General features: G+C 37.7%; 1 protein-coding gene across 2 annotated transcripts; it reads left to right on the top strand.

The window, feature by feature from the left end:
• Window positions 1–169: 169 nt before the first annotated feature.
• On the top strand, window positions 170–20,756 carry NLRC4 (NLR family CARD domain containing 4). 2 transcript variants are annotated; one of them, XM_075748902.1, is made up of 9 exons: window positions 170–964; window positions 4,397–7,541; window positions 9,154–9,414; window positions 10,544–12,535; window positions 14,849–14,941; window positions 15,713–15,883; window positions 17,992–18,084; window positions 18,422–18,589; window positions 19,475–20,756. In XM_075748902.1, coding segments are annotated over exons 2-9 (3,096 nt in total). In that variant the 5' UTR covers window positions 170–964; window positions 4,397–7,540; the 3' UTR covers window positions 19,792–20,756. The 2 variants fall into 2 exon arrangements, with proteins under 2 accessions (XP_075605017.1, XP_075605018.1); XM_075748903.1 differs by lacking the exon at window positions 17,992–18,084.
• Window positions 20,757–20,991: the final 235 nt, after the last annotated feature.

The raw sequence follows: 20,991 nt of genomic DNA, 5'->3' as shown, positions 1-20,991 counted from the left end.
AGGGCAACAACAAGCTACACCGCCCCTCCGATTGGCTGCTTGCAAGGCGCGCCGTGATTGGCCGTCGCAGGGCCAATGCTGACTGGCTCCCCGGCTCTGTCCTGGGGAGTGAGGTCACTTCGACTCCGGTATAAAGCTCCTCTTGATTGGATGTGGCATGATTTGACTGGGGGGAGGGTGAAGGCAGTAGGTCGTTGGGCGCTGTCGCGTTGTCCCTTTCCCTCACAAGAGCTGGCGTTGTCACCTGGCTCTGCGTCAGCGTCCGGCTAACAGCCTCCAGTGGCTTCCTCTTCTCTGCGCCTTTGCGGGCGGCCCGCCCGGCGGTGGGGTTGCCTGCGGTTCCATTAGCATCGCACGCAAGGACTGCGCGAATGATGCGGTGGTGTGTTGGGGCTGCAGCCGCAGCCCAGGGGTCGGTCCCCGCCTGTTGCCGGGTCCTGAACGTGCCCCCTTGCTAGTGCCTTGTGACATTTACGTTCCGGGGCCTGTGGGTGATGAGTGTACCGGGTCGGTACAGTACTTCAATGCCACGCCAAAAGGCAGCCCCAGGAAATCCACTATTCTCAATACCCACACCCTCCAAAAAAAAAAAAAAATATTCGTTCATCAAGTGCTTCTCCTGGAAGGTGGGCTGGCAAGACCCTTCGAACGATGAGAAACAGCCTCCTTTCTCTAGAGGCTCTGGAGAGCCAGGGCAGCTCTATGCTGGGGGTTCCTGTGCAAGAGCTGCTGTTGTCATGATGGGCAGTGTTCAAGATAGGAGGCCAGATGTTTTAGTCCCCTCTGACCTCCCAGAACTGATCTGAAGGCTGACAGCAGAAATTCAGCATCTGTAGCACCCTGGGACTACAGCTTCACCCCCTCACCACCATCTGTAATGGTTTTCTTCTATGAGTTGTTCATCCACATGAACAATGCCCTCTGCCTGCCTCCACCTACCATCTGCCTGTTACCATGTTTGATTGTAAATCTGCTTCCCATTTCGCAGTGAGAGATTTTCTTCATGCCTTTCTATATGCTGCTTATGTAATCTGCTTCCTGCATACTGCTAAAAATAGTATTTTGAACTTTCAGTATTGTACTGAATACAAATATAGCATTTGGCCTTTCAAATGTAACAATGGATTTTTTTTTCTTTCTTTATTGAATAAAAGCATTATCCCAATTATTTTCCTTCCATGATGGATATGAAAAAATGCATCCTGCCTTTTGACTGTTCAGAAGGATTTGTCTCCCATCTTTACTATCCAGCAATATTTAATATGGCTCCACCTCCCAGTATCATCATGGTCATCTGCAACCCTTTTGCTAATTGTTTTCCATACACAATCCTAAATCTATTGCATTACCCTACATCCTTTTTTTCTCTCCCATTCTTTTGGATTTGTTCCCTCTCAGTATCTATATGCAGTTTTCATCGTATTTTTTAAGCTACGTGTGGTCTTTGTATATTAGTGGTATCCTTGGTAGTCCCCTGCAGTTCTCAGGTATGTGGATGGCTTCCCTGCAATTCCCTTGGCTAGAAGGAAATCTGGCAAAGTCACAATCTATCATGGTTTTGCCCCAGCCAGCAGCTAAGCACCACGCAGCCGCTTGCTCACTCCCTGCCCCCAGTGGGATGGGGAGAGAATTGGAAGAGTGAAAGTGAGAAAACTCGTGGGTTGAGGTAAGACAGTTTAATAGCTAAAGCAGAAGCTGAGCACGCAAACAAAGCAAAGCAAGGAATTCATTCCGAGCTTCCCATTGCAGGCAGGGGTTCAGCCATCCCCAGGAAAGCAGGGCTCCATCGTGCATAATGGTGACTTGGGAAGACAAAGAATGTCTCCCCCTTCCTTCTCCTTCCCCCAGCTTTATATGCTGAGCGTGATGTCATATGGTATGGAATACCCCTCTGGTCAGTTGGGGTCAGCTGTCCCAGCTGTGTCCCCTCCCAACTGCTAGTGCACCCCCAGCCTACTCGCTGGTGGGGTGGGGTGAGGAGCAGCAAAGCCCTTGGCTCTGTGTAAGCACTGCTCAGCAGTAACGAAAACATCCCTGTGATATCAGCACTGTTTCCAGCACAAATCCAAAACAACCGTGTACCAGCTATTATGAAGAAAATTAACTCTGTCCCAGCCAAAACCAGCAAACAATCAGACATGGAATGCAGCACATTGTGTACGCTCCAGAATGGCTGCCTTTTTAGTTCATAATTAAAATGTGTTAGCATATCCAAAAACTTCTCCCACCATTTAAGCTGCTGCATCCAAGATAGCCCCTTTACCAGGCCTTGCTAGCAGCAACTGTGGTTTGTGAATAGATTTCAGTTAGAAGGGACCTACAATGATCATCTAGTCCAACTGCCTGACCACTTCAGGGCTGACCAAGTTAAAGCATGGTATTAAGGGCATCGTCCAAATGCCTTTTAAACACTGACAGGCTCTGGGCATCAACCACCTCTCTAGGAAGCCTCTTCCAGTGTGTGACCACCCTCTCTCTAAAGAAATGCTTCCAGTCTGATAACCTGCAAAGTACCACCAAATGGTCTGTTCATGACCTGGTCAATGACAGTGCTGTGAAGCATGGTTTTGACGTACCTGCAGAGACCAATGCAGTACTATGGAAGTTGTAAAATAATGTGATTGAGATGCTGTTGCCAGTCCCTGTTAAAATAAGAGGACAAGCACAATGGCTCTGTCTATGCTTTGAAGAATCAGGAACCTGGATCTCACTTTTTATGCGTTCAATGACTACTAGATTTAACAGAAAAGGTCTCAGACAACCCTGCTTAGGCTTAGGCATTAGCTCCTTCCCCCTGCTGAATACAAACATGTTTGTTCTCAGAGGACTTTTTTTTTTTCCTGACATCTCAGGAAAACAGGCTTCAATTTGGTATTCATGCTACATATGTTTAATTCTACTTCATACATAGAACTCGTTAAATGCCATGGAGTATAAGTATATATGTGTTTTAAATTGAAAAAGTTACAGGACAGAAATTGTGTTAGAGGAGTGGTTTGATTTAGAGAAGGTACCTCATATATATCCCATCAAAGGTTCCATCATCTCAAATAATTTTAAACAAGTAAAAGCCAATCTGATTTTTATGGAGAGAGCATGACTGCAAAGCTCCTACTTTGCCATATCCAACCATAACTGAAGTTTGCATTTATATAAAATATAACTTAGGTTCAGGTTGTCCGTGGACATTTTATAGTGGTTATCAGTTTCCTTGCAGCAGCAGAAAAAAATCATCTATAATTGTATGTAACATTTTTTAATGGAAAACTGGATTGATAATACAAAATGGCTCTACAGATATTTGTGTAATTTTATTTCCCCTTTAAAAAGTTGTGCAATCTGGTAGGTGTAACTCATTTTCTTAACTATTATGTGGAACTTGGTTGTTACAAGACCTTTGCAATAGGCTTCCTTCAATTTCTGGTGTCTCTTCCTCTTTACTCTGTTACAGCCAGCCTGTCAGAGTTCAAGGAGCTTTTGGATGATGCTCTTAGTAATATGCTTTATTTGTAGGTATTCCTGCAAGGAGGAGGGAGTTGAACTTGATCATCCTTATGGGTCCCTTCCAACTCGAGATATTCTATGATTCTATTTACCTACAGTGTTACAATTGTGTTGCTGGGATATCTTGGATGCTTCTGGAAGCTGTGCCCTCCACAGGATGCCAGACACATCTGGTTCTGGACAAATTTAGAATCATGGAATTATAGAATCAAAGAGTCATTTAGGTTGGAAAAGACCTTTAAGATCATCAAGTCCAACTGTTAACCTAGCACTGCCAAGTCCAACCACTAAACCATGTCCCTAAGCACCACATCTACACGTCTTTTAAATACCTCCAGGGATGGTGACTCAACCACTTCCCTGGGCAGCCTGTTCCAATGATTGACAACCCTTTTGGTGAAGAATTTTTTCCTAGTGTCCAATCTAAACCTCCCCTGGCACAACTTGAGGCCATTTCCTCTTGTCCTGTCACTTGTTACTTGGGAGAAGAGACCAACACCCACCTGGCTAGAGCCTCCTCTCAGGTAGTTGCAGAGAGCAATGAGGTCTCCCCGCAGCCTCTTCTTCTCCAGGCTAAATGACCCCAGTTCTCTCAGCCGCTCCTCATAAGACTTGGGCTCTAAGACCTTTCACCAGCTTTGTTGCCCTTCTTTGGACACAGTCCTGCTAAGCATGCCTAGCAAAGAAGAGATCTTGTTCGCTATCTGGAAACATTTTCCATATTTTCTCATTGTCTATGATTCTGACTATGATCTCTCTGAACACGAACAAGTAATTCTATTTCTCTGTTTTCAATAGACTATTTATAGACATTCTTCATCATTCACTATCTTCTTTTTAAACATGATTTTGATAATAGAATGAAACTTATTTTAATTATTTCTTTTCCTAGGGACTTTTTCACCAGTGGAGATTCAAATGGAATTTCACACAGAAGAGGTGCTGAAGGAGACAAAGATATTCTGCCCATGCTTATCTAAAATAAGCAGATTTTCAAGAGTTGCTCCTCCTCATGCCCTATCATACAAGAACAGTGAATGATTGAGAAACACACCTGATCCAGGCACTCTGGATTTTTCTCAGCATTTGTTCAAATATTAAGATTTTGGCTGTTTTCCCCCTCCTTTCAGCCCCCTTCCCTTCCCCTTCAGCCTCTGCACGTTGTCTTGGGCGATGCCAGCGGAGGGCACTCTAGCACTGCTTTTGCCAGATCAGACCTTGCCCAGGGTTTCGGTTCAGGGCAAGATTCTGAAAACCAGCGTTCCAAACCAGTCGAGTAACCTGTTTTACCCAGATGCTGCTACTAGATTTCTCGGCATTTTATGCATTTTCCCTTTCTGTGAACTTTAGAAACCACCCTTCCCTGTATCTTAACTGTTTCTGTTTCCAAGTGCTGGTTTTGCTCCTACTAGCAGTGGGACAATCTGCTTGCCCTCTGGCTTACTATATAGTAGTCCGGGAAAGGAAAAAAGGGAAGGAAGTGTTTAAAAAGGCTGTAGAAAGCTATGCTGCATACAGCTGCCTTGTTGGACAACCACAAATACAATCTATTTGCAAATGGTTATCTTAGGAAGGGCTCCTGTTTAATTTTAATTTTATAAATGCAAGAATCATGTAGTATGTGAATTTACTGGAACATTTTGTAATATTTACTGTGTGAAAAGGTTAGTCAGAATCATTGATGTTGAGAATCATCTTAAGTCTGGAGCCAACAGCTGTGACAGGGGAAGTAGACAGAGTTGCTGGGGAGTTTTATTCCTAATGTCTGAGAGTACTATCAGATCAGGCTAATCTTTATGCTGATAGTATAAATCATCCACTTTGAAATGGCTTTTGCATTTGTGTAGGGTTGTTAGACCCTCTTTTTGGCCCTGCCTCACTGTTTCTAGTTGCGTGCGTCAGTGCTGCTCTCATTAGTGAGGAAAGCCCTGAGCCCTTGCTTCCTGGAACAGCAAGACTCCATGATTTACTCTACATGTCCCAGAGTCCCACAGTGAATGTCTTACTCATGAATTAAAGTTACTGTCTTTCAATGAAACCATTAAAGAGTGAATGACGTAAATGCATCATAGATACTGATACATCTACTGGTAGCAGAAAAATTTACTAACTTGACCATTAACCCTGGACTGAAGGCAAGGTTTTTTGATAACTGCTGTATCTTAAAATTTCAAATACTTATGAACCGGAACTTGCTTTACATCAAGAAACAGTTCCGTATGTTTCTGGTAAGAGAAAGGTATTGCACAACATACTGTTTAAGCAAACAAGATATTATGTAATTGTTCAAGGAGGAAACTTGCAGAGAAGGAACCTACAGATAATATGGAGTCAGTTTTTGACAAGCACTACGACATTTTACTGCTTACAGAATCTTTTGAATTTAAGAGCATGCTGGTATGGGTAAACTGGTTTCTTTCTTACCACTACCTTACTTCTTGAATATTTGTGAAGAAGAAAGTTCAGAGATGTTTTAACTTCATTTTGCTCTAATTTTTTTTCTCTTAAGAAACCTTACGTGCCTTTGGCAGTGGGGAATTTGCAACTATTTATATTAACTATTTCTTTAAGCAAAATAGAAAAGCCTGCGTGCATTTGCCTAGAAAAACTATTAGAAAAGTTGTATTATTTAAGGTGATACTTTTTACAGGAGCAAGTTCAAATTAGTCTTTCAGCACTGTAAAGCCAGAATAGTTTTCCAAAACTTATGACTAAGTAGTAATCTAGTATACTAGTGATTATTATTAATTACTACTAACTATTAATATACTACTTACTGTGCTACAAACTATGAGATTATTAGTAAGTAAAGCTGATAATACTAGAGACTATTGCAGATTCTAGAAGTTTTAGAATATTTAAGTTTCGGCTTAGAGATGGTTAATGTCAATAGGCTGTGTTTCTACACATGATATTTGAGTATTTTAAGGATTAAAAAAACCTCTGTCTAAGCAAACAGTATGTTCATTCTGTATATTACTAAGTTACTCTTAAAAATTGTGATTTTGCTTACATGAGAACAGTGATAAACATTTACAAATGAGAGCTGGGGGTTAAAATTGATAGCTTATGAAAATGTCTGCTCACTGCTCAGTAAAAGCAAATGGAAGGAATTGTCAGAAAAAGAATGAAAGGGAGAACATTATTGTGGCACTGCGTCCATCCATAAAGCCATATGGTATTTTAGTACCATGGTCTGCTCTAGCATTCCATCTCAAAAAGAATATAATGGAAATGGAAAAGATCCCAAAGAGCAGAACATTTAAAGAAGGCACTGCTGGAGATGGGATACTGAGCTGGATGGACCTTTAATTTGACCTCCTACATATTATCACAAAGGTACTTTATTTTCTTAGTTGTATCTATTAAAAGTAATTTTATTTAAGGTACCTTTATTTAGTTTTATGTAATGAATACATGAATTTAAATTTTAGGTTGGTATGCTATTACCTTAATTACCGTTTCCATCCAAATTTATCCTGGTATCATTCAAAGTAAAACCAAACAAATAACATATGCATCAGTTACTATCCTTAATGATAAAAATGTAAAAAATAAGAATCTGCATATATGTATTACACTATGAAACTATGTGAAACATGAACTGAAACAATGTGAAAAATGAACTGTATCTTTTTCATTGTCAAAAATAATGACCAAATTTACTTTAAAGATTATATTTTAATTATTATGCTGGTCTTTGAGAATGATCTGTTTCTTAGGAATTGAAGCACAGAAGAGTAAAATCACTTGCTTAAATCAGTATTTCCTGCTTATTGATTTGAAACATGCCTTAAAGTTTTGAAATATTTATACAAGGTATCAAATCAAAGTAATGGTAGTCAATTCGCCTAGAGAGAATACTGTTATATCTGACTAGTTTCATATCAGCATTTCACAAAAGGTAATTTTTTTCTGGTCTAGGAAAATGACAGTAATATCTGGAGTATTCAATCTTTTGATTTGCTTTGTTTTTCAGTTTGCATATTAGATTCACTGTTCCACAGTTCAAGCATTGAAACTTTCAGTCTGAACAAGTAAGATTTATAAACTACAGTTTCTTTGTATTTAATGTTTGATATAAATAGCAATTTTTTAAAAATCAAATAACCTTAAAAAGAAAATGTCTTTTCAAAACCCAATACATAATTGCTACATTTATGTTCCAGTTATATAATATGGCTATTTATTAATATTGTAAAAAGTCTTGCTCTAAAATGTGTTTTAAAGGTAGCCTTTACAGAGAATTTTTATAAAACATCTCTATTTCAACATATTGCGGACAGAAAATTTTGGATTAATAATTTTTTCTGACAAAAGATTTTTCTGAACTGGATATTTCCTGTGTTAGCTATCTTATAGTAATTTCTACGGTTTATTCCAAAATATTGCAGATAATTTCAGACTTGTAAAGACCACCTTCTCCCTTTCCCCTACAATTATACAGAAGCTTAAGTTTTATAAAATTATTCCCCAAAAAGTGATATTTACTGTCATATTCAAGGTCTAAGAAACTTAGAGGAATGATAATCCAGTTTTATTTTGACATGTGCAGGTAAATCAATGCCCCCAACATTTATTTTAAAATTCCACACAATGAAGTTGCAAATTTGCAAAAAAATGTAAAATTCTCCAAATGTAGCTTTTTCTGGAGAAATGCTTGTGGCCCGTACACATCTTCCCACAAAAGACATTCCCATGACTACCCTAGTTATTACTATTATATCTCAAACATCTCTTGGATTTTGTGGAAGGAAAGAGAACAGAGCTGCCCAATTGAAAGGGGGCTTATGACCCCAATTTACCAACATCAGGCCAGAGCCCCACCTTATTCCTATCACGTCTTTCTTTTACCTCCTTACTGCCTACACAATGCTGTTACCTACCTTCAACTGGCTATTGAAAAATAATTTTGGCAATATATAGGCACTTCTTGGCTAACTTGGGAGCTGAGAATCTGTGCGTTTCTCCAAGCTACACACAGATAAATATCATATATATATATATATATATTCCTTCCAGTTAGGAGTGCTTGCATGCCCCAACACTGATTCTTACCCATCCCAACCACAGAGTACAGAAGCCTGTTTGGGGATGTTTTCACCCTGGAATGTGTTCAGGACTGCCTGAACTGGGCAATAAGCGTAACTCGTTTGACTTTTGTAATCTTAAAATGAGTGTAATAACGTTTAAGGTCTTCATACAGGTTTGTTGGAAGAATCAAATTATATTTGTCATGACCTGCATGAACTTGCCAAGATTTTCAAATGTAGATCCAGAAACAGGAACTCATATTTAGACATATCAGTAAATAATATAATTTTCAAAACCAATTTCCACTGAAACTTTTAATATGTTTCTGCGATGGTGGCCAACGTCTCAGGCTATCCTGTGACTTTCATACCCAGACTGATACATTCCATACTGCATCTTTTTTCACCTGAAAACTCCTATCCAGTCACATAAACTTTTATAAACTTGTCTGCATTCCTGCTAAGAACTCACCATTTCGTGAAACGCTTTGTACCTGTGTAGATATTAGCCAATCAGTGCATTACAAAAGAGTGCATTGAATACTGAAAGACAGTTTATGTGTCAGCTACTGTATGAGCTGGACTTACTCTAAGAAATTGAATTCTCTCTTCTCAGTGGAATTTATAGAAAGCAACAGAGTACATCTCATTCAAAGAATGGGAATGATCACTGTGAAGCAAATAGCAGATGACCTTCTGGCCTGCAATGTCATGTCTTGTGAAGAAGTGAATACCATTGCCTGTGAAAAAGTTGAACAAGAAGCCTCAAGAATGATGATTTACATGATTTTGAATAAAGGTTCAGAAGCCTGCAATATTTTGGTTAAGTCACTTGAGAAACACAACCCTTTTCTCTTTCATGACCTGCAAGGATATTGTAAGTATTACTGGTTGTATTTTTGTCTGCTAGCCAGGAGTTAAATTATTATAGAAAAAAACCATGAAAAACTTGTGATGCACTCATATTTACCATAGTATTATAATTCTGTAGTTAAGTAAACTCTAATTTGATTTGTATGGTCTGAATTGTTTCATCTGACAGAATAAGACAGTGAACACTAATAAATTTTACAAATGTTAAGACAAAGAGGGGAAACCCAAATCCAGTGAAAAATTCTGAAAGGGTGAAAATCATCTGTGATCAGGTAGCTGAAGTTCAGACAGTTAAACACATCCTATCACTTGTTTATGATAAGTGAGTTGTGGGTGAGCTGAACACTGATCAGTTATATGGACAAAATTTATATAAAATTTCATGGGTATATGTAATGAGTTTTTCAAATATAAACCTCTTCCCTGGAAGCTGAAACTACTTGTGCATAGGCTGCAAGTTGGTTAAGTTGTTAAAGGACTATCTTACTGTATGAATGCGATGCACACACTGAGGCTAATCTTTCAGCACTCCCAGAGAGGCATGACATTTGTCACCAAAACATTTCCCTAAAATACGTTTCCCTGATTTCCTTCAGTTTGGGGGACTGTGCTCCTTTACTCCACCTGCTTCAAATGTCTGATCTTGAGATACATGTCCGAGTCAGCCCTGTCCCTTAGGCTACCTACATGTGCTTTAAAAAGCAGTGCATACAAATCTTCCAGGACTCCCTTTAGGAGCTGTTTTTTATAAGCTTCAGGCTTTCTAGATGTTACTACATTTTATTATGTCTATGGTGGAAGGTTCAAATAAGGTTACCTCCAAACTATATGAAAGCAACTATTAGACTAACCAGAAGTAACAACAATGCAAAAGACATAGTTTAAAAAATGAACTAGATTAGAAGTTTATCTGGTCCAACTGTCAAAAATTGTTACTGATTTACAAATCTCTCTCTTAATACTGTAATACCTTTCATGCATATGTAAATGCTGTCTTTCCATGTTAAAAACTTACTACATAAAATGTCATACTCTCAGCATCACATTCAGACAGTTCTTCCAAAAGTAGTGAAATTTTAAACAACAAACTCATTGACTATTTAATTCACTGATACATGATCTCTTTGCCTTAGGTACTACTGGGCAAGTGGAACAAGATAAATTAAACTACTTGATTCAGGATTTAAAGTATGTGTATCTATCTTCAGCTTTTCAAAAATATCATCCTCTGGGTAGTGATATTGACATAATTTTTGATTTGGGAACTGCCTATACTGACGTCTTGCTGTGGAAAAAAGACATACGTAATAGCAGGAAAGGGCAGCTGACGCTAAATGTCCTTCTGGAGGAATTGAAAAATCCCTGCATTATAGAAGGAGAAGCTGGCAAAGGAAAAACAACTCTTCTAAAAAGAATTGCTGTACTCTGGGCTTCTGACAATTGCTCTGCTTTGAAAAAAATCCAATTTGTTTTCTTTATCAGCCTGACTAGCACAAGAGGTGGAATATATGAGACTGTCTGTGATCAGCTTCTTTTTGAACAATACCCCATCTGCAAACAAGATTTCATGAAAATGCTCCTAGCACAAAGACAAAGAGTCCTTTTCCTGTTGGATGGATATGATGAATTTAACCCCCAAAACTGTCCAGAGATAGAAGCAATGATTAAAGAAAACCACAAATTCAAGAACATGGTCATTATTGCTACCAGGACTGAGTCTATCCATAAAATCAGACAGTTTGGGTCACTGATTGCTGAAATAGGAGATCTATCAGAGGAGAGTTGCAAGAAGCTCATTAAAAATGTCTTGACAAGTAAGCTGGCTGATGGTCTGTTAAACCAGCTTAAAGAGGCCACTTCCATGAAGAGCCTCATGAAGACTCCACTCTTTGTCATCATTGCTTGTGCCATCCAAATGGGTGAAAGTAATTTTCATCCAAGCACCCAGACTCTACTTTTCTCTACTTTGTATGACTTAATGGTGGAGAAAAACAGGTACAAAACAAAAGAAATAACAGAAAAACATATTATGCTGAGCATAAATCATTGTGGAGACCTAGCTTTAGATGGAATATTTGATCAAAGATTTGATTTTCAGTCTGAGGATTTAGTTGATGTAAAAGAAGAAGTCCTGCTAGCTTCAGGTCTTCTGAATAAATACACAGCTCAAAGACTAAAGCCAACATATAGATTCTTCCATAAATCATTTCAGGAATACACTGCAGGCAGACAACTTTGCAAACTACTGACATCCTGCCAAGAAGCAGAAGTGAAGAAAGGGTATAGCTATCTACAGAAAATTAATACTATTTCAGATATTACTGATACTTATTTCAATTTGCTTCTCTACACTTGTGGATCCTCTCTAGATGCCACTAGAATAATTTTGGACTTATTGAAAAGAATTGATCAGCATAGAAATATTTCTCAACTGTTTTCATTAAAGAATCTGGCTTTGGAAAGCAAATACACAAAAACATCAGACAATGTAACAGAAAAGGAAGATTTAAATAAAACTAACAAGGATATTTTTGCAGACTGTGTCATTAATTTCTTTTATGAAAGTTCTTCAAAATCAGCACTGAGCCAAGATTTTGAAGAGTTTTTTGGTGGTAAAAGTATTTACATTAATACTCAAAATATCCCAATTTATTTCTCTGATTTTTTTAGATACTTACCAAATTGTGTTAGTGTACTAGGACTCATTAAGTTAGATTTTTTTGGAAATTATACACCAAGTAAGGAAATAGATGATGAGAATGTGGAAGATGTTCAAATTAGTTCACTTAAAACTTACATTCCTGAAAAGGCCGTCTCCTTATTCTTCAACTGGAACCAGAGTCTCAGATCTTTAGAAATTACACTGCAAGATTTCAACAAGTTAAAGAAACGTGATATTAAATATCTGGGCAAAATATGTTGTTCTGCTGCAAGCCTCAAGCTTCGCATCAGCAATAGTGCTGGTATCACGGGAACATTGAACGAAGTCCTTGAAACCTGTAAAAACTTACAAGATCTTACTGTGGAGTCCACACCTCTTACTGTAGAAGATGAGCGACAGATCACAACAATGACAAAGCTGAAAACCTTACATGTAAGGGATCTGCAAAGTGAAAATCTAGAAGGTAAACTATTTACTGGCAGTAAATGAGCTCTTTTAGATAAATGTGCATGAGAAGGTAAAGCAAAGTGGCTCATGGCTGCCTTGTATATGGAAGATGCCTGGTTTTGATTAGTTTGGGAAATGTTATATTGCTAGAATGCAATTCTGTATTCACGGTGAAAGTGACTGCAGTCTACTCAGTTATGTAAATTTATGTAAGTTATTTAGTTGTGTAAGTAAGTCAGGTCTGGCCTTTGAATTCCAGTAAGTTCCCATTTAATTATATACTTGGCTCTTGCTACACAAAGGCCTTTGACTTCTTCTAAGTTGCCGTTCCATCATATTCTTGGTTTTTGGTACACAATATATTAAAAAATCTGGTTTTAATAAAATACTAGATGGGAGCAAAATTGTAACAACTCTGGTGTAAATAATCCACAATAAATGAGATAATGTGTATACGCTACCTAAACTTTGTAAGTGCCATGGGATAGAGCATACCATCACTTTAATTTAGTTTTCACAACAGATGCATATGTTTTTGGCAACCAAATGAGAGTGTTGTAGCCTAATCTAGACCTGTAACATTGGATAGAAATTGCTTCCTACATCCCTGTCATAATTTCTGAGTAAGCATTTCTTTTAAAGAAGTCTAGTACTGATGTTACTACCTAATATGATGGAAAATCTGCAGTATCTTTTGATGTTATTCCAATAATTAATTAAATGCTTCTAGCTCGAATAATTGTTTTATCTTAAAATTACAATGGCATAATAAAGAAGACTGTAGTAACTATAGCATAGTATGCTCCAGACGTGCCTGCGGTGAAGGATTCTGCAAGGATGAGGGACATGTATTTCCTTACATTGTGAGTCACATACATACAGGATCCTTCCACATGATTGTTAGAGCAGGGCACTGTGCTCTGAGCTTTTTATCACTCAAACCATCCATGAATGTATCTTGTCCTGAGAAACATACGCAAGTACTGACGATGCCAAATCACAGAGACAGGTTATCATGAGCCAGCAAAGCACTCTTGCAGTGATCAGGTATCTTGCAGTGATAAAGACTAAGCACATAGTGGACTGCATTAGCAATACTGTACCCAGGGAAGTGGTTATTCCCTTCTATTCTGCTCTTTTGGCCAATCTGGAGTATTATGTGCAGTTTCAGGCTGCCCAGTATAAAAGAGACAGTAACAATCTGGTTAGAGTCCAATGGAGGGCCACTAATGTGGCCAGGGATCTGGTATACTTAATATATAAGGAGAATCCAAGAGAACTGGGCATGGTTTGCCCAGAGTAGAAAAGGCTACTAAGGAAACTAACAGCAGTCTTCCATTACCTTAGGAGTGTTATAGAAAAGATGGAGCCTTTCAGAGGTGCACAACTAAAGGACAAGAGTCAACAATTTCAAGTTTGTAACAAGGGAAGTTCAATTGGATGTAACCTAGTTTTTAACAGGAGGGTGGTCAAACATTGCAACAGGGATCTGAAGGTCATTCAGTCACTATCCTCAGACATTTTCAAAACTTGGCTGGACAAGGCCCTGAGCAACCTCATGTAACTTTAAAACCAGCCCTGCTTTGAGCAGGAAATCGAACTAGATGACCTCAGAAGTCCTAACTTGAACTTTTTCATCATTCTATGACATATAATCTCAAAATTATTCTGGAACTACATATTAAATAAAAAAAAATTCTCTTTCCTATGTGCACACACATGCCAAGATTGTTACGGAGAATAGCATAAGAATATAGTGACAACAGCCATACTGATTCAAAGGAAGGATCCATCTACCTTGGTTCATTTTCTCCAATAGCACCTGTAAGTGGATGTCTAAGGAAGAGAAGAATCTATAATGCTTTCTTCTTAATAATCTCACAGACTCTGTTTTAAGCTCAGAGAAGTTTCCTGTGCTTATGATTTGTTTATTCAGTGACTTCCCCAAAGGGTCCTGGTAGTCCTTGTCTGTCTTTGCTTTGAACCCATGTAAACTTACTGCCTCTGTCCTTTGCCAAACACTGTGAAGTACTATGTCCTTAATGTTTGTTTTGGACTAGTTTCAATTGGTGGCCTCTTGTTCTTGTACTGGAAGGAAAAAACCCAAACAGTCAGTCTCTACCCAACCTTTTCCATGCACTCATTATTTTGTAGATCTCTCTCATATTGTCCCTGGGTCATCCCTTTCAGATGTTCATATTTTCACACAAAACTATTATTTATTTTTCACAAGAACCTAATATCACTGAAGTGTATCTGTTCTACAAATGAATTTGTTCCTGTATTAAATTAACATGTTCTATACATCTATGGGGGTTTTTTTTGGCAGGTGGACTTATTGATGGAATAAAGAAACTTGTGAATGCTGAAGGGCTTGTATTTGACAACATAAGTATGGATGAAGGTGATGCAAAAAAATTAGGTAATTTCCTCTCTCCTATTTCACACCATAATCAAGTCTATAGTGCTGAGAATGTGAATGTTTTAACACGTTGGTCTGAAGTTTGTACGCTGTTAGGACTTGAAAACCCTATCATCCAATTTAAAGAAGTAATTTCTTATATATTTGCATTGAAGTTTTGATATGTTCTGTATCCTGATTGTCACAAAGTATTAGTGTGCTCCTTTCAAGTTAGTAATGCATACTGTAGTCAAACAGATCTGACATACTGATCCCAGGACTGGCTAATCTGCATGAACTGTCAGGAGATATAGTTCCCTTCCCTGACCTATTGCTGACTTTCTGCAAGGTCAGTCACTGGATACCAAGGTTGAAAAGTTTGAATAATGTTTGCTAGGGCCACACAACCCAGTAACTGAAATGGAGATGGCAATCCATATGTATACCCATCCTCTCTTTGATGGCATGGTAAAACAATGCTTCCCATGAATTTGTTCCACAAGAAAATCACATTTGATCTTCTATGAGTTACTTTCTCTTGGCTGAGGGGCAGTTTATATTGATTACATATTACAGTAGCTGAACAAGATTCTGTGTTTATCTTGTTGGTTTTTTTTCCAAACAAAACTTTTCATATATTTCTTGGCATCAAAATATAGATGACTATGCCAGGCAGTAAACATCTAATTCTATCTAGCTGTTTGCTGTGATCAAGACAATATAAACGTATCAAAACAGTTCACCTAACAATGTGACCTTCTTTTTTTTTTTTTTTTTCCATTCCATTCCTAGCTGAAGGTGTCAGAAATTTGAGAAAGCTACGTTTACTATACATGAATCATTTGACAGCTATTGGGGATGGCATAACCTACATTGTAAGATCAATCTCTGATGAGCTAAGTGAACTTGAAGAAATCCAACTAGTCAACTGCTGCATCTCCAGTGATGCTGTGGAAATTCTAGGTAAGAATAGTAATAGTAACTTTACAAACTGAATGTGTGTGTTTTGAAAATCAAAACATAATTCTATAACAGAAGAAAAAAGCTTGTAAGGATAAAATCAGAAACACGTTCACAATAAGTTTCAGTTAGCAGAAATGTAAAATGCAGTAAGGAAATTTTATATAAAGATTTTATATAAATCCTAAGTATAAAGGTTATATAAAAAAGAAAGATAAACTGTTGCATAGTTCTGTAAACAAACAAAATAGGAAAGCAAATAATGGATGATGCAAGCAAAACTAGTTTTCAAAATTGTTTTTGTTTCAATCATTGCCAAAAAGATTCATTCTGATCAGGGACCTACTCAAGTAATTTTAACAAGGTTGCAGTAGTACAAATAAGGATAAATAAAAATTATTTAACTAAAACAGATGAATTCAGGTTAGCAGAACTTAGGGAAATTCACAATTAAGTATGTAAGGAACAAGCTGAAAGAATCGTTGAACCATAGATAACTGTCTCTGAAAATTCGTGGAGGCAGGAAAGTGGAGAATCCAGTATCTTTTCCTTGAAAGGAGGAAATCACAGGCAAGTCAACCTCACATTAAAAATTCTGAGACAGATTATCACACAAACATTTTGTAAGCACTTAAATTATAGACATAAAAGTTCACGTGATCATGTCAAACCTTTCCAGGGAACAGGGTAATAAGATTGTGAAAAGATAAGTCAGGATCTATCCTAACTCAAATGAGGTTTTTAACACTACCCTATACAACATCCTTAACAAAAAGTTAATGAAATGTATATAAATAAAATGGGTGCACAACTGGTTGAAAAATTACTTTCAAAGAGTTATCACAAATGTTTCACTAAGTGAGAGAATGTTTTGATACAATCAATTAAGTCCTTCCTTGTTCTAAGCAATAGTTTAACTGATGGCTTAAATGACAGAATGGATGATACGCTTATAAAATTTCAGATGATACTGACTTGGAAGGCTTACAAGCCCTGTTGGAATGCAAACCCATAAATAAAATTGGATTTATTTAAGAGGTGGTCAAAAAACAACAGTCAGGAATTCAGTAAAGACAGATGTAAAGGGCTGTAGCTGGGAATGAAACATCAGTTTCATGAATATAAAATGGAGATTAACCTATGTGCCAGGAAAGAATCAGAGCTCTTCTGTGGAAGACTGGAAACATTATGCTGTTGCAAAAAACGTGTGCTGGTGAGTCCTGAGCAACAAATCTGTGCCCAACCTTGGTATCATAACTAAGAAAGGTATAGAGAAATCTAGACAGAGCACCAAGAACTGCTAGAGGTTAAGAAAAATGTGGCTTACAAGGAATAGTTTTGTTTTGATTGTGAAAGAACTCTGAAAAAAATATGATAATTTTTTAATGATCTTTAAACATTGCTACACAGAGATGATAATCAAGCATTCTTTTTGTCCACTGGGAGAAGAAAGTAGCTAAATTTGCAACAAAGAATATTTAGATTGGATATTGGCAGAAACTTTCTAAAGCCAGGAAGGTAAAATAGCACCTAGGGAGAATATGGAAAATTTCAAAGAGCAAAACAGATAAATATGTATCATAAATGGCCTAGGGTCATCAATATCCTGCCCCACTACAGATGCTTAGACTCTAAGGTCCCATCTAGTCCCACACTCTTCCACAATTCTCTGATCCTGTAAACTATATATATTTATATCATAGTAAAAAAAACTTGACAGCTTTGTGAAGCAGGAGGTTGAAGTCTCCAGGGCTTCAAGAATCTCCCATGTAATCAGACAGCTTTGCCCTGCTTCAGTGTTGCAAAGACATCTTAAAGTTGTCTCATCACCACTGAAGATCCATTTAGCCACCAGAGTATAAGTTATGCAGAACCACTACTCCAGCTCTTATGGCTGGCCAGATCCTTTATTTTATTAATTCCTGGAGACACAATTAACAACAAGAGAACACAGTTTGCATCAGAGGGACGTCAGGAAAGTGAGAAAAACCTGGAGGCTATTAAATATCTTGTCTTCCTGTTCATTAAAATGCAAAGCTAAGAAAGGTGCAAAAGAAGACAAGTCATGCTGCACGGAAAACATGCATAACAAGCTTTTTTTCCTCCCATAGCTCAGAATCTTTGTAATTTGCCAAAACTGAATGTACTTGATTTGTCGGAAAATTACTTAGAAAAGAAAGGAAAAGATGCTATCCACAGACTTGGTAAGTCAGAAGATTTCTTTGGATAAATAATTTAAATTGGGAATGAGCTTCAATTCTAGGACTTATGCAGACAGAATTTCAATAATTCTTTCCTCTTTTATTTTTAAGTAGGATATAATTGGTATCCTGAAGGATTTCTTCTCAGTGAATGGAAAGTTTTTGGAAGTGAGGAATAGTTTATGCAATTGGCTGCTTTGCCTTTGCTATCAAAGCAACAGTCTTGGAGTCTTTAACCTACCAGTATTTTCTTCACTGTTGGAATGTGATTTGCTTTAACTTTTTAAATGATTTTACAGTGAGCTGTTATAACAAAAAATTTACACTTATTTTCATTTAGTTGATGGCTTAAATGTCCTATCTGGGATGAAAGTGCTGATGCTTCCCTGGGGAGATGACGTAAAGGTTTGCCTAACAAAATTGTTAGAACTACTGGAAACAATGCCACAGCTGACAAAACTTGGATTGAGGAAATGGAACCTCACTGATGTGGAGATCAGAATTCTAGGTAAGTAAAGGTACTGTGGAAGAACAAAAGATGAAGGACAAAACCCAGAAAAACTCAAAAACAGTTCAGTAAACCCAGCAAGTTTTAATAATGTAAGTGAAATAGCATCAAGTCTGGGTAGGAAATATATATATATGTATAATGAGCCACGTTGCTACTCAACAAGGACTATTTTTCCCTGCATAAGTAGTGCAAGGAAGACTGCAGACAAACGGAGACTCCTGGTGAAGCATCTCCTTTGGAGGCAATCTTTTCTGATTGATGGATTGATTATCTCCTCCATAAACATGATAGGAATACAAGTGGACTCTTCTTACATCAAATCTTCCACTAACATAATGTCTGTTATGGAATGTATGTCAATAGTAGAGACTGAAAAGACAACTACTAGTATAACTTCTATCAAGGTAGATAGCCGAAGATCAGGGAGATGTAAAACCTACCTGGATTCATACCACTTACCCCTTCTGAGGATACAGTAGAAATGAAATGAGAATTTTCATGAACCTGATCTTGCAATGCTTTTGTGTGAGTGATCATGAGCAGCAGTCCATAGGTGCATTTGAGCTAATGACCTTTCTGTAATTAAAAGTATCCTGTTGTATGCCACATACTGCAGGTTAAGTTTTAACAAGGAAGAAAAGTCTAGGTATAAAAAAATCGTGATCTGTGGCTGCTATATTTTACATTTTTCGTTCTAAATAAGAAAACAAGTAATATGCAAGCACATGTTTAAATTCTTTTCTATTAAGGGTGGTATTTTTTTAAGCATAGAAATTCAACTGAATTAAAAAAGATTCAATTCTTCAATATCCTGAACAGGAATCATTCTATTCATTGGGGCCTGAAGCAAAAATAAATACATAGATAATGATATGTTCACAGGCAATTTTTTTGAGAAAGAACACCTAGAGAACCTTCAGCACTTGGACTTGGCAATGAACTGTGTGACAAGCGATGGCTGGCTTTCCTTCATGCAGCCACTGATCTCTCTCAAGAAGCTGGTATCTGTAGATTTCAGCAGCAAACAGGACTGGGTGCCTGCATCACTGTTAGTCTGCAAATTAAGTCAGGTACTAACCACACTGAATTATTTAAAGGAGATTAAAGTGACTGGATGGAAGTTTGATTGCCATGATCTTGGACTTATTAATGGTGCAAAAGTAAACTGCAGAAAACAATTTCAGCTAGTGCATTCTTAAACAGAATGAGCTTTCCCAGTGGACATTCACTTACAATCTTTCCCATTTGAGAAATGCTCTTCTCTGCAACCACACATTGAATCTGCAGCTCTAGGGTTATTTGGATCTCCTGGTCTGTTTGTGAGACAGGAGTGAGAACAGTATCACGTCCTCTTCTGGGAGAAACAGGTTAAAAGAACGTAAAAGAGAGATCACCTTGCTTTAGCCCCAAATCCTGCAACCTATAATGACTCTCAGTCTTTAAGTGGTTTCAAGGAGTATTCACTTTATCTGTGTGTGCTTTCTATGAGCTCATTTTTATTAGCTTTGAAGTTTAACTGTGTAGATTAGGGAAAGCTCTTAACAAAAAGGTAATAAAGGTTGCAGCTTGATGGATAATAGGTAGGTGTTTTACCATGGGTTTTTTCCAGTTAGAAAGTATAGTTCTCTGACCTAGCACAGAGAAGCTTTTCCTACTTGCAGGGCACTTCCAGTATAGTTTCATCTCTACAATACACTACGGGAAAATTTATTGCAGAGACATAATACACCAACGGACATAATAGAACCAAGCTGGAAACCTGAGCTGTAGAGCAGGCAGATTTGAGTAAGGCCTAGACAGAAAATAAGAGCCAGATGAGGGCCTATTTCTGATGCCATGCCAAAAAACCAAAGGATTATGCGAGCACTGATGCAGTCGCCTTCCTAAAACCATAAATGGGACATGTAAAGTTTTTCAGTGGAGAAAAGGAAAAGGAACTGAAAAATAAGTCCATGAAGTCACAGAAGCGAGCAGATGATGTTGCTCAGATAGTTGGGGGCAAATCTGCACAAATTTGATTTGACAATGCTGTCAAATTGAACTGCTGACTTCACTTGTTTTTAGGCTTTTATGCTATCCAGCCTTATTCTTCCAGTCTGAAGATTTTCCTATGAAAAAATTAACAAAACCATGCATGATTTAATTATTGTAATTAAAGGACTATTCTCTTCTTCCCAATGTGTTGTGTTGTCTTTTATCCCAGAACATCACGTTTTCAGAGAGAGTGCTTTGCAATGGCAACCTTTTGCCCTCACTTTGTGCTGATGTAAATAAATACATATAGTGCATAGCAATAGAAAATCAGGCACTAGAAATGTGGAAGACTATGTTGTATAGAGAACTGGAGTGTGTTCCATGTCTTGTGAGATCAGAAACAAATCCCATTAACTCTAGTCCTT

Source organism: Balearica regulorum, chromosome 3 (assembly GCF_011004875.1).
Source record: "Balearica regulorum gibbericeps isolate bBalReg1 chromosome 3, bBalReg1.pri, whole genome shotgun sequence".
NCBI lineage: Eukaryota > Metazoa > Chordata > Aves > Gruiformes > Gruidae > Balearica > Balearica regulorum.
Note: the sequence above shows the minus strand (reverse complement) of the source record. Positions and strands in the feature narration are given on the sequence as shown.

Bases quoted from the DNA above. Each gene is read 5' to 3' on its own strand.
- NLRC4 (XM_075748902.1), top strand. The intron at 15,884-17,991 runs GTAAGAATAGTA...TTCCTCCCATAG, and splicing joins TGATGCTGTGGAAATTCTAG to CTCAGAATCTTTGTAATTTG. The intron at 18,085-18,421 runs GTAAGTCAGAAG...ATTTTCATTTAG, and splicing joins AGATGCTATCCACAGACTTG to TTGATGGCTTAAATGTCCTA.